At 25.3% G+C, this 14,005-nt stretch overlaps 2 protein-coding genes across 2 annotated transcripts; both read right to left on the bottom strand.

Moving 5' to 3' along the window:
* Positions 1-285: 285 nt before the first annotated feature.
* On the bottom strand, positions 286-8,063 carry DICPUDRAFT_35211 (uncharacterized protein; the record flags this gene model as incomplete). Its single annotated transcript, XM_003289100.1, has 3 exons — positions 286-6,620; positions 6,696-7,331; positions 7,427-8,063. 3 exons carry the CDS (start codon positions 8,061-8,063, stop codon positions 286-288), a joined length of 7,608 nt encoding a protein of 2,535 aa, XP_003289148.1.
* A 449-nt stretch (positions 8,064-8,512) lies between these two features.
* On the bottom strand, positions 8,513-11,807 carry DICPUDRAFT_153473 (uncharacterized protein; the record flags this gene model as incomplete). The annotated part of the gene is made up of 3 exons (XM_003289099.1): positions 8,513-8,527; positions 8,619-11,167; positions 11,234-11,807. The coding sequence occupies 3 exons, from the start codon at positions 11,805-11,807 to the stop codon at positions 8,513-8,515; spliced, it is 3,138 nt and encodes a 1,045-aa protein (XP_003289147.1).
* Between the last annotated feature and the right edge of the window lie 2,198 nt (positions 11,808-14,005).

Genomic DNA, 14,005 nt, shown 5'->3' with positions numbered 1-14,005 from the left:
GCACAGATTTTTTTTTTTTTACGCATTAATTTTTTAAAATATTTTGTTATGACCACTTTTTACAAAAAATTGTTTTTTATTTTTTTTTTTATGTTTACATGCAGGCTGTAAAAAAAGTACCAGTGGGCGACAATATACCATGGTTTAAATTTTATGAAAAAAAAAAAATTAAATGAAATGAAATTTTACTAAAAAACTACCCTAACTTGGTAATAATTATATAGGTCAAAGAAAAAGAAATTAAAACCCTTTTTAAACTTTTTTATATTTTATTTTAATATTAATTTATATTTTTTTATTCTTTTTATTATTGTCAGTAAAATTTTTGTTAATAATATCAAGTGATTGAGATATACTATTGGTTTGTAATTGTTGTATTGAAATTATATTTATACCTATTTGTTTATCTATCCAGTTCTTTAATTGAACAATAACTAAACTATCGAGACCATACTGAGTTAAATGGAGTTCCAAGTTGATTTTTGACTCATCAATTGAAAGTAACTCTGATATTTTGTTTATTACCATAATTTTAAAAACTTCGTTGTTACTTCCATCATCTAATAATATATGTGATTTTTTAACCATATTGGATTGATAGTCAAGTTTAGAATAATTATAGTTTGGTTTTGCATATACCAAATTTTCAAAATTAAAATTACACAAACAATAGTTTGAATAATTGTTTTTATCTTGAATAAAGAGATCTAATGAGCTTAAAATTTGTTGTGCTGAAATAAAATTATACATTGATGACTCCATCATTATTTCCATTGCTTCATTTCTTGAAACGATTCCAGTTGATAATACTGCACCTAAATTTATTGATAGTGATGGTAGTCCAATTGATTTTCTATATTTTGATAATGAGTCAATTGTATTGCAAGCACTAACATAACAACATTGTCTATAGGAACCAGTAATTGTAACTGCAGATGATGCCATAATAAATTGTTTTATTTTCCATGAACGTTGAATTGATTCATTGTGTAAATTGAATGCTCCAATTGTTTTTGGACCATGTGTCATATTTAAACCATTCATATTGATATCTTGAACATCACAAATATCAGTTACAAATGCAAAGTGTATTACTGTATCGATATTTGTAATGTTTGAGTTTGATTCTAGATTGTTTAACACATTGTGAACTTTATTACTATCTTCGATATCGATTTGATTAAAGTGGAAATTAATTGTATTATCTTTTTGATGTTTAGTTTGATTGATTAATAGTTCTAATTCCCATTTTAATGGTGATTTTGATAAAATTATAATATTATCGATTGATTTGTTTGAATATTTAACAAGCCATTTCATAATTTCTAATATAATACCTGTTTGACCTGTTACTAATATGTTTTTACCGATATCTAATCTTGAGATATCATAAGTGTTCTTCATAATACTTGAGTCACTTTGTTTTTGTTCATTAAATACTTTTGATAACATATCTATATCATGATTTACAACGATTTTACCAATATGTTGTCTTTCATTTATATATTCGATTGCATCTTTAAATTGATCATTTGAATATTCAATAATTGGAATGAGTTCTAATTTGTTTGAATTAAACATTCTAACTAATTTTTTTAATAAACTTTTAAATAATTTTGATGAAAACTCAACAAGTTCTACATTATTATATCCATAGTTGTATTTAAAGTGATTGTTTGTCATATAATCATTTGGTGTTAAATGTGTAATTGAAAGATCTACAATTCTACCACAAGTATTTAAGCATTGGAAATTTGAATCCATATATTCTGATGAAAGTGTATTTAATATTAAATCTACACCTTGATGACATTTGTCACATTGTAATTGTTTTAATTTTTCTTTAATTTGATGAACATAGTTTTTATTTCTTGATGAATAGATACCAGTAATAAATGAGCCATATTTATTGATCAAGTATTCTTCTTTATCTTTTGAACCGACTGTTAAAAATATATAACCTTTGTGTTGTTTACACTTTAATAATTCTAATGCTGATAGACCGACACCACCTGATGCTGAGTGAATTAAAATAGTTTGATCTTCTTGTAAATTACCAGTATAGAATATACTGTGTAATGATGTAACATAAACTGTTGTAACAGATGCTGCTTGTATATGTGAGATATTTGTAGGTTTGTTATAACAATATTTATAATCGATTATAATATGTGATGCACTAGTTTTTGAAGCAACTCCAAATACTTCATCTCCAATTTTAAATTTCTTTACACTACTGCCACAACGAGTAATAATACCACTAAAGTCATTTCCAATATTTGGCATTTGATTTAATCCGTTTTCAATTTCTTCTTCTTTGCCATATTTGAGATCAACACTATTTGATATTTGACCAACATACATTAGATAGTCTTTATAGTTGATACCGGTACCTTTTATTTGGACTTCAATTTCATTTGGTTTTAATTCTTGTTTTTTTGTTTTTAATACATATTCTAAATTTGGATCAAGTTGAATCATTAAATTATCTTTATTTGTTTCAAATGAGTTTGATGTAAATGATTGTTTAATTTTTGTTTGTTTTTTGTATCTTTCATAATATACTGTATTGTTTTTAATTGTAAATTCTCTTTGAATATTTGTTGTTGGATCTATCAATATATCGATAAGTGATAGTATATTTTCATTTTGAATTGAAATATTATCGAAATCTAATGAATATAAATCTAATTGTGGGAATTCTGCGAAATATCTTGCTGCTCCATTGATTGATGATGATAAATAGTTGTTTGTTGTTGAGTTTAATAATATTAAAACGTGTTTACAAAATATTTCAATTTCATGTTGAAGTAACATTTGATTAATTTGAATATATTCAAATGTTATTTCTTTAAAATTATTGATATCTAATTGATCAATTGCTTTCATAAAGAAAACTATTGTTTTACTTTGTCTTATTGAATCAATAGAATTAATAGCCCAGTTGATAAGTTCATTAAAGCAATCGAATTGTTTTATTTTTGAACTTAATTGTTGATTCAATTTGAATGATTCGTTGATTGGTGTACAATCTCTACTATTACCAAATAATATAATATTATCATGAGATGCTAATTGTTTCATTGATTCAATATTTGATAATACCATTTCATTTATATTTGATTTTCTTGTTTGAATTAAAAAGGGTGCTTTATCATTTCCAGATATTGTTGTATCTTTATAATTGCATTCTTTTAGTAGCTTGCACCAGCTTTCTTGTTTCATACAGCTTCTATCTTTTCTGATATCAATATCTTCTGGTGATGGCCACCATTGTGGGAATACACCGAATATGGAATCAATATATAATGATTTGTATGGTGGTTCAATAAAAATAATTTGACCATTTGGTGTTAAAATATTATGGATTTCATTTAAACTGAATCTAATCTGTTTTACAACATGTAATACAAATGACATTATAACCATGTCATAATAAGATGATTTTAAATCTTGATCTTTTAATGATTTGTCTAAATCTAGAGTACGATAGATTATATTGACACCTTTGATTTTTGAAAGTTTTTCTTTAACATCTGAAAAAAAAGATTCTGAAGTATCGCTCCATGTGTATTCTATATCGATATTCGATGTTGGATTATCATTTATAAGTTTGTTGATTTTATTTAATACCGAAATAGATAATGAGCCCACACCACCTCCAAATTCTAATATTCTGAATACTATTGGTTCATTAATAATTGGTTTAATTGATTCTGAAACAATATCACTTAAAAAATTGTTTATTGGTTTAATTATATTAGATTCTTGATAAAATTGATCTAAAAATCTATCCTCAAATAATGATTGAGCAGTGTCAATGTTTGGATCATCATCTTCTAATGGGAATATTTGTTTTGCCATAACTGAAGTTGTTTTTTTTAAAAGTTTTATTTGTTTATTATTATTTCCGTCAGGATATTCATTTAATTGTTTTTTGATTCCTAAACTATTAAATTGTTTTAAAATATCGAAAATAAAAAATAATAAATTTTCATTTACCTCTTCATTATTGTAAAGTTGTTTGAATTGAATATAATCTATTTTTGATAATGTTTCTCTGTTGATATTTGGACGTCTTTGATTAATTTGATAGTAAAATAATGATAATAAATGTTCATTTGATACTATTTGTGTATTGAATTCATCTAACCCCAATTCTTCTAATTGATACAAGGGTTTGAATGATTGTGGTTTATTGATGATAGAGTCTTTTGGTTGTTGAATTGGTAAGTAGATTTCATTGGATGGTGGTGGAATAATTGTCGTATTGTCAATGATTGGTGTAAGTGATGTACAAATTACATTTGAGATTTCAATTAATAATGTTCCATCATTTAACATTATTTTAATGGATCCAGAGTATGAGTATAAATTGATTCTTGATTTCATTTCAGAATATACATATATTTCTGAATGTTGTTGATTGTTTGGTGATGGTATATTTGATGAGTAGTATTTAAATCCTTCCATTTTATCTAATACAATTTGACATTGATGTTTGATAAAACATAGGATTCCATGTAAACATGTATCTAGTATTGCAGTGTTAAAGAATGACTTCATTGTATCGTTGTTGAGTAAATGATTGAATTCATTTTGATTTTGAATTTCATTTAATGATACAATCGATAGAGAACAGTTATTACCAACATAGCATTCTTTGACACCTTGGAATAAACCTTTGTATGTTAATCCAGTTTTGATTCTAATTGATTCATAAAGCTCTGATTTTGATAGTTTAGTAAAGTTACATTTATTTCTTATTTCATCAATATTGATTCGATTAATTTCGTTACCATGTTTGAATAAACTAAAGTTACCAGTGGAGCATAGTATCAAATGATTTGAAACTGTATCTATAAAGTGTGATTTGACATTGTATTCATTTTTTGAAAGTGTAAAAATGGTTGTTTGTAGACATTGATTAACATCATCTTGTAAAACTAATGGTGTTTTAAATTCGATTGAATTGATTGTAATATCTTGATTTGGATAGATGTTGAATAAATTAATGATATATCCACAACCTGGGAAGTATTTTTTGCCTTTTACTAGATGTCCTTTTAACCATTGGAATGGTTGTTTTTTAGTATCTATGAATGTTTGATACCAAATAAATGGTGATTCTTTTTTATTACCAAGATGTTGAATTGGAGGTCCTTCTTTTTTTATCTTTTCACATTTTGGATTTTGTTTGTAATAAATTTTATCATCCCATTGATATAATGGTAAGCAATTGATTTTAATTTTGCTGTCGTGATCAATTTGTGATTTAAAATTAACATTAAATGAGTGGTTTACATAAAGTTTTGAAATTGTGATTAAAAATTCATCATAGTCATTTTTCTTTTTGTGAAGTGGTGAGTGAATGGTAATTTTTTCACCATTATTAAAATATGGTGATTGAGTTGATTTCATTTGATTTAAATAGAATGATAATGTTGGATGTGGTGCAATTTCAATAAATGTTACTTCGTTACCATAGTTGTTTTCTTCAATATATTTGTATATGTTTGAAATGGTTTGAGTGAATCTTACTGGTTGTAAAACATTTTCAAATACATATTCTGAATTGAATGGTGTTGTTTCGTGATTAAATAGGTTGGTTGTGACTGTTGAAAATATTGGTGTTGTTGACTGTTTTGATTTAATGTTCATTGAACATAATTCATCTTTAATAACTAATTGACTTGATGTGTGGAGTGATGATAATGTTCCTAGCATTACACAAAATATATCTTTTGATTTTAAATCATCTACAATTTCATGTAATAAATATTCTTTACCTGATACTACAATTGATGATGGTGAGTTGTAGCAAGAAATGTCGACTGTTGGGTATTTTGATGAATAATTTGATAAATATTCTTCTGCACTTATATTTACAGATAGCATTCTACCAGTACCAGTTGTTTTATTTTGAGCAATGGATCTGTGGTATACTAAATAACATAGTGTTTCAAAGTCAATCATACCAGAGCAATATGATGCTGATATTTCACCAAGAGAATGACCAACGATTAAATCTGATTTGATACCCCAGTGTTTATAAAGTTCGAATAATGATACTTGAATCATAATATTTGATGGTTGCGCAATAGTATGATCGTGTACTGATTTCATATCATTATCATCGACTGATCTTAGTTTTTGTAAAACAGAGTACCCATAGTATTTGAATAGTTCATTGTCGAATTTATCTACCCATTGTTTGAATATTGTTTCATTTTCATATAGTTCTAATGCCATTTGATTATATTGTGATCCTTGACCACAAAATACAAATATTGTAAATTGATTATTTTTATTAACTGAAATATTTGAAACTGTATTTGGATTGGATGACTTGATTTCATTTTTTGAATCTTTAAATTCTTCCCAATTACTTGCAATAACAACTGATCTTTGAACGAGCAATTTTGACTTATATTTGATTTGATTATTAACAAATTCATTAAAATCCAATGTGTCTGATTGATCCATAATAATTTGTTTGTATTTGTCAAGTGATGTTGATGAGTTTGATGAGAATGGTATTAAATACTTTTTGTTAATATTATTTTCATTTTGAATATTTTCATTTTGGTAATTTGATAAAATAATACAACAATTTGATCCTGTTTTTATATTAATAATAATTTATTAATAAATATATGTTTATTCTTTTTTTATTTTTTTTTAAATATATTTACCAGTTATACCAAAGTTATTAATAGCCATAACAGTATTTTTGTTATTGTTAAATGGTGTTGGTTCAGTTACAACTTTTAGACGCCATTCATCGAATTTGATAGCTGGGTTTGGTGATTTAAAGTTGATATTTTGAACAAACGATTGGTTTTTATACATTACACAACATTTTATTAATGAAATTACACCTGATGATGCTTCACAATGACCAATATTTGATTTAATGGAACCAATTAAAACTTGTTTGTTTGTATCTTTGAATACTCTTGAAATACCTTCTAGTTCTATTGGATCACCAGTTGGTGTACCAGTACCGTGACATTCGACATAATCAATATCTGATGCATTGATTTGACCATTGGTAGATTGAATTGCAGATTTAATATTTTCATATTGTGATGATTTTGATGGTGAATAAAAGTTTGATTTATCATAGTTACCATCTACATTTGAACTTGAACCTTTGATAACACAATAAATGTTATTTCCATCTTTGATTGCTTGTTCTAAACTCTTCAATACTACAACACCGACACATTCAGAACGTACATATCCATCTGCATCCGATGAGAATGTGTGACACCTTCCAGTTGGACTTAACATTGATAAATGAGATAATGATTTTGATACATTTGGGTCTAATATTGAAATAAATAGAAATATTAGTTTATTGAAAAATTTTTTAATAAACTATGGATTAATGATAATTATTTTAAAAGTCTCAAATACATACCAAGATTTAAACTAACACCACCTACAACAGATACATCAGACTTACCGTATTTGATAGAGTTGTAACCAAGATTAATTGCATTTAATGATGAGCTACATGCAGTATCGATTGTCAAAGATTCGCCACGAAAATCAAAGCAGTATGATATTCTATTTGCAATTGAATGAATTGTTGCTCCAAAAATGTTTATTTGGGTTACATAATGTGATTTATTAGCACCATCGTACTCTGTAGCTGATGCACCAATAAATGTACTTGTATTTGTGCCTCTTAATGCCAATGGATCAATACCGCTATCTTCCAATGCTTCCCATGTACACTTTAACAATAATCTTTGTTGTGGATCGATTGTATTGACATGTTCGTCACTTGGATTGATTCCAAAGAAAATTGGATCAAAAGACTTCCATTCATCAAGTGGAATAAGGCCAGAATATTTGGAAGCAATATTACCAGTAACATTATAGTTATCGGACCATCTTTCAGATGTTTCTACGATACCATCGAAACCATTAACCAAGCTATCCCATAATTGATTTGTATTTGAAATCGATTTTGCCAAACTACCACTTGGTGCTCTAAAACCAATACCTATAACTGCAACATCATTATTTTGAACAACATATTTTTGTATCATTTTTAATTTTATTTGATGTTTTAATGAAAATAATTTCAATTATTAAAAATGAATTTAAAACAAAATAAATAAAAAATTGAAATAAAAAATAAAAATTAATTTTTTTAATTGATTTTAAACTGTTCTTTTTTAATTATAGATAAACTTTTTCTAAATAATTTAAGGTGTTTACAATTGAAAGATAGTTTAACCCCCCCCCCCACCCCACCCACTCAACTGTTTTAATTTTTTAACCTAAAAATATTAAAATAAAAAAACAGTATAAACCTTTTCTAAATTGGAGTGTCAATAATTAAAAATAAAAATTATATAAAAAAATTAAGGGGTGTTTCGACAAAAAAAAATTAAGAAATGAAAAATTTTTTTTTTTTTTTTATATATAATATTTTAATATAACTTTATTTATTTTTTGATCATAATTATAAACTATAAAAAGAAATTAAATTAATTTATTTCTTTTTGTACTATATTTAAAAAAGGAAAAAAAAAAAAAAAACTGTTAGTAAAAATTCAAATAAAAAGTGATTTATATATTTATATGAAAATAATACAAACATTTGAAGATGGATAGAATGTTCCGGATTTGGCCTTAACTGCACCGGTTGTTTGATTTGATTTCTTTTTGGTGGTTTGGTAATCTGTATTGAAAAAGTTTTGTTGTTGATTTGGGTTTGATTGGTTTATATTTGAAACTTGTGAATAATCAAAGGAAACAAACTGTTGTTGTTGTTGTTGATTTGGTAGCTGGGGTGATGAAGTAGACTGTTTTTGTTGTTTTTTAGCTTGTTGTTGTTGTTGTTGTTGTTGCTGTTGCTGTTGTTGTTGTGGTTGTGATGGTTGGTTTGTAATACTGTTTGAAGATTGAACTGGTGAAGATGATTGTTGTGGTTGCTGTGAGACCGGTTTAAATGAATCGGCAGATTGATCACTATTAACCCAACCAATTTCTTTTAAGAATGAAAAAGTATCAGTTACAGACTCATCCTTTTTAGATTTAGTTCCGGTTGTAGTTTCTATTAAAGAGGTAGTTGAAGTAGTTGTAGAATTTTCTTTTAGTTTCTTTTTTTCTTTGTTTCTTCTTCTATTTAAATTTGAAAGTTGATAAATTTCTTGCATGCTTTTTGGAACCTGGCTATTGATATCATCTTCATCATCATCGTTATCGCTTTCTTTATCTGAGGTAATATCTTCATCACAAGATTTTGATGATTTATCACCATCATCCATGGTTTCACTAGTTCCATCTTCTTCATCATCATCTTCGTCATCTTCATCATCGTCATCATCTTGATCCAACATTTCATCTTCTTTTTCAGAGCTTGAATGGTTTTGTTGGTGTTCTTGATCGATTACCTTTAATTGGCTTGATGGTTTGAATACTGGGGCAAACGAAGATGGCTCGAATGAAGTTGCAACCATAGATGCAATTTTCTTTGATCTTTTCCTATCTGGGTTTTCTTCATCACAACTACCATTATCAAATAGGCTACCCTTTGAAATTGGTGTATTTGAATGATTACTTTGATTAACCGATGATAATTTGGCTGCTCTTCTATTTAACACCAATTGAAAAGCTTGTAATTTTTCACCTGATAACCACTTGGCAGCTTTATAAAGTTGTTCAGTTGTTAATACTGGACTATTTGAATTGTTATTTTTAATATTTGGAATTGGAGATAATCTTCCATCTTTTTGTTGTTGGTGTTGATGTTGATGTTGATTTTGATTTTGATGGTATTGTTGTTGTTGATGTTGATGTTGCTGTTGTTGAATTTGTTGTTGTTGAATTTGTTGTTGTTGTTGCTGCTGTTGAGGAGAAGGTTTATTTTGTGTTGTTAATGTTGTTGAATTTGTTGTTGTTGAATATGTAGTTGTTGTTGTTGGATTTGAAGTTTTTGTTGTTGTATCATTCGCTGTTGTTGTTGTAATATTTGTTGTTGTTGAATTTTGCTGTTGTTGAATTTGTTGTTGTTTTTGGTTATAATAAATGTTGGATTGTGATTGTAAAACATTATGAAGAGCAGGCATAAATTGTTGTTGCTTTGATGAATCCTCGATTCTTGCCTTTAATATATCTTGGATAAGTTGGTGAGCATGTGATTTAAGAGATGGTGGTACTGGAGAACATAAAGCAATTAATTCTTGTACTGTTACAGGTTGGTTTTCAATAATAGAAAACATCATTTGATTTGGAAGAACATAACGAACACTTTCATCTTCTTCACGGGCCAAGCCTTCTCTCCAATGATAGATAACCTTCAAGACATTCAATTGAACAGGGTTGTATTGAAGATTTAATTTCTTTGCAAATTGAATATGAGTATTATCATCCAAAATTTCTTTTTCATACTTGAGTAGGGCCAGCTCACGAGAACGACGTAAAACCTCCAACAAGAGATTATTGGAACCTTTGCCTTTGTTAATGAGCTCGTTACGTAAACGATCATAAATATATAACAAGTAATGGGTATCTTCACGGGCATACTTAATCATTTCTTCTGGGATCTTTCTTATTCTCCAATCGGCCAATTGATATTTCTTGTTAGCGTCGACAGCACAGAAATACTTTAAGAGGAAAGCCAATGAAGCGGATGGATACTCTAAAACACGGGAGGCCTGGCCGGTATCAAACATATTTACAATGTAGATTCCAAAATCGCGTTGGAGCCATTTGATATCACTATCACTACCATGTAATACTTTGACGATTGCTGGGTTGGTTGTTACATTGTTTAACATGTGAATATGTGAACGTAATGCTAAAGTATCAATAATAAAATCTTCACCTCTTGTTGAAATTTGCATAAGACATACAAAACCTTGGTAACTTCTATAATTATGATGTTCAAGATCCATTGCAAACTCCTCGACATGTGATAATTTATCACAAAGTTCCTCCAATTGTCTAACAGAGTCGATCCATGTATATGGTGTTTCCTCTAATCCTCTCGATAAAATTTCTTTACATGATTGATTTTGTTTTTCTGTATATTTAAAATTATTAATTTCATATTCATATGGATGTGGGAATATTAATGTTTCTTGTTCTTTATCTCTAATAATTTTGCCATATAAAATTTCTTTTGGTTGTGATTTTAAAAAAACTAAATAAATCAATTAATTATATTAGTATTTTTTTTAATAATAGTAAATAATAGAATAGGACATACTTGGGTCTAAATCGACTAATGAATTTGGTTTAGTTTTAATCTTTGGTAAAAATGGGAAATTACTATTATCGACTGGGTCTTCGAATTTTAATTGTGGTCTTGCTATATTACTTCCATAAAACATATTAACTTCGTTGGATGTCGATTTTTTGGTATTTTGCTGGTTTTGTACTACAGTTGAGGATATAAATACATTGGTTTGATTTTGATTATATTTAGGGTCAATTGTTTTATCAACTTTATCGATCATTCCATCTACTACATCTACAATGCCGCCAAATCTTTCTGATAGTTCATCTACATCATTGGTATCTGTCAATAATAGATCACTTTTTGGGTTTTCTGATTGCACAAAATTTTGTGTTAAATTTAATAATCTTTTACCTAAATGATCCATTCTATTCTTAAACTCTGGAAATGTTTGATAATATGAATAATCTTCTTCTGATGGTAAATTATTTGATATTTTTGCTGCTGCTACTAGATTTCCAAATAACTGTTTTGAAAATTGGTCAACTTTATCTTCATTACTACTATTATTATTTTCTTGTTGACTATTATTATTATTAAACATTTTAATTGATGTTTTGTTTAATAATTGTTTTTTGTATTATTATTATTATTATTTAACTATATATCTAAAATTAAATATATTTATCTATATACAGGTTGTAATGATATTACTTTTATTAAAAAGATTTAAAAAAATAATCTGAAAAAAAAAAATTTTAAAAAAAAAATTTTAAAATATTATTATTTTTATAAAAAAAAAAAGTTTTTAAACAAATAATTAAAAATTATTAACAATCTATAATATATTTATTGTATAAAAATTTAATTTATTTGGCAAAAGAAAAAAAAAAAAAAATGATCTTGTTTCTGAGAGTGAATGAAATTTGGTTGTTATTGTTGTTATTGGGTGGGTTTATGATAATAAAAGAAATTTTAAAAAAAAAATAAAAAAAATAAAAAAAAAACGAAAATTTTTTTTTTTTGAAATATTTAAAAAAATAAAAAAAAATAAAAAAAATTAAATAAAAAAAAAATAAAAAAAAATTTTAAAAATAATTATTTTTTAACACACAATTTAAATTTTACATGTAATTGCATATTAATACCGTTAAGATGGTATTAAAATATCAAAAATTTTATAAAATCTATAATGGAACAAAAAAAAAATAAAAAAATTTGAAATAAAAAATATATTGTGTGGAAAATATTTTAAATATAAAGTTTTTTTTTTATTTAAAATTTTTTATACATAAATTATTGTTGTTTTAATTTTTATAAAAATTTTCATAATCTAATTGAATATTTTTTGATAGCATTTCTTTTGATTAAATATTTGCTGTTTCCATTTTAAACTGAAATTTAGTTTTTTGATGATATATATACCAGTTTTTTTTATTTGAAACAAATTAATTTTCATTTTTTTTTTTTTTTTTGTAAAATTGTTTATATTTTTTTTAATTTTTTTTGTGATTGTAATTTTGGTTCTAACTCTAATTCTAATCCAGTCTCGGTTTGTGATTCTGATTCTTATTTTGACTGTGTTTTGATTTCTATTTATGATTGTTCTAGTTCTTTTATTGTATATTATTATCTATAAAATTTATGTTTGTCTTTGCAATAGGAGAGTATTTTTATTTTAAACGATTGGACTTCCTTTACATCATTATTATCCTTGTCTTGAATTTTGATGTTAACTCAATCATCAATAGAAATTTTAATAGTTTATATCTTCTTTACTTGACCATTCTTTTTTAATTCAGGATTCTCTTTATTTGCTTTTACCAACATTTTATTTTATTTTATTTTATTTAAAATTTATTGAAATTATTAATTATTATATATAATTGATTTGGTAACTATTTAAATTAGAATTTTGATAATACAAATTAATGAAATTTTTTATTAATTTAAATAAATAAATATTTTAATTATAATTTATATAGTTAAAGTTGATCAATTTAAGAGTTTTTTAAAATTCGAAAAAAAAGTCATTTTTATTAATTAATAGTTTATAATAATGAATAAAGTTGTTTTCAAAATTTTTTAGTATTATTAAATCTTAATTATCAATATAATTTTATAATTCATTTTTTAATAAATAACTGTTTTAAATATTTTTTTTGGGGGAGTGGGAACTATTGTAACCACCAATATTTTATAAATTTCGAGTGGAAACACATAATAATAATAGTTATATATCTTAATTATATAATGAAAAATATATTAAAGGAGATTAAAATTATTCACCCTATTATTATTAAGGGTTTTTATTTTTAACAACACTTTAATTAAGTCATAAATTCACACAAATAAAAGAGGTTTTGTAAAAATTTAAAAAAAAATTAATAAATCATTAATTGTTGTTAAAGTTAGGGCAAATTAGAAAAAACAAAAAAACACACCAAATTTTTAACATTTTCTTGCACTAAATTTTGAAATAATAGAACCGTTTTTAACAACATTTTCGTAATAAAAAAAAAGAAAATTTACAAACAGAAATAAGTAAAATAAAGTATTATTTTTTTACAAACAGATATAAGTTAAAAAAAGTATTATAATTTCTTTATTGGTTTATTTATATTTAAATTTTTTATTAATTTTTATCTTGAAATAAAAAACACAACTATTGTTAACAAAAAAATTGAGAAGTGTTTAACTTTAATTTATCAAGGAAGAACAGTTTAAAACCAAATAAAATATTTAATTAAAATTTTTCTTTTTTATTTTTTATTTTAAATATAAAGTAATTGAAATATTTTT

This window comes from Dictyostelium purpureum (genome assembly GCF_000190715.1).
Source record: "Dictyostelium purpureum unplaced genomic scaffold DICPUscaffold_162, whole genome shotgun sequence".
NCBI classification, from domain to species: Eukaryota; Evosea; class Eumycetozoa; order Dictyosteliales; family Dictyosteliaceae; genus Dictyostelium; species Dictyostelium purpureum.
Note: the sequence above shows the minus strand (reverse complement) of the source record. Positions and strands in the feature narration are given on the sequence as shown.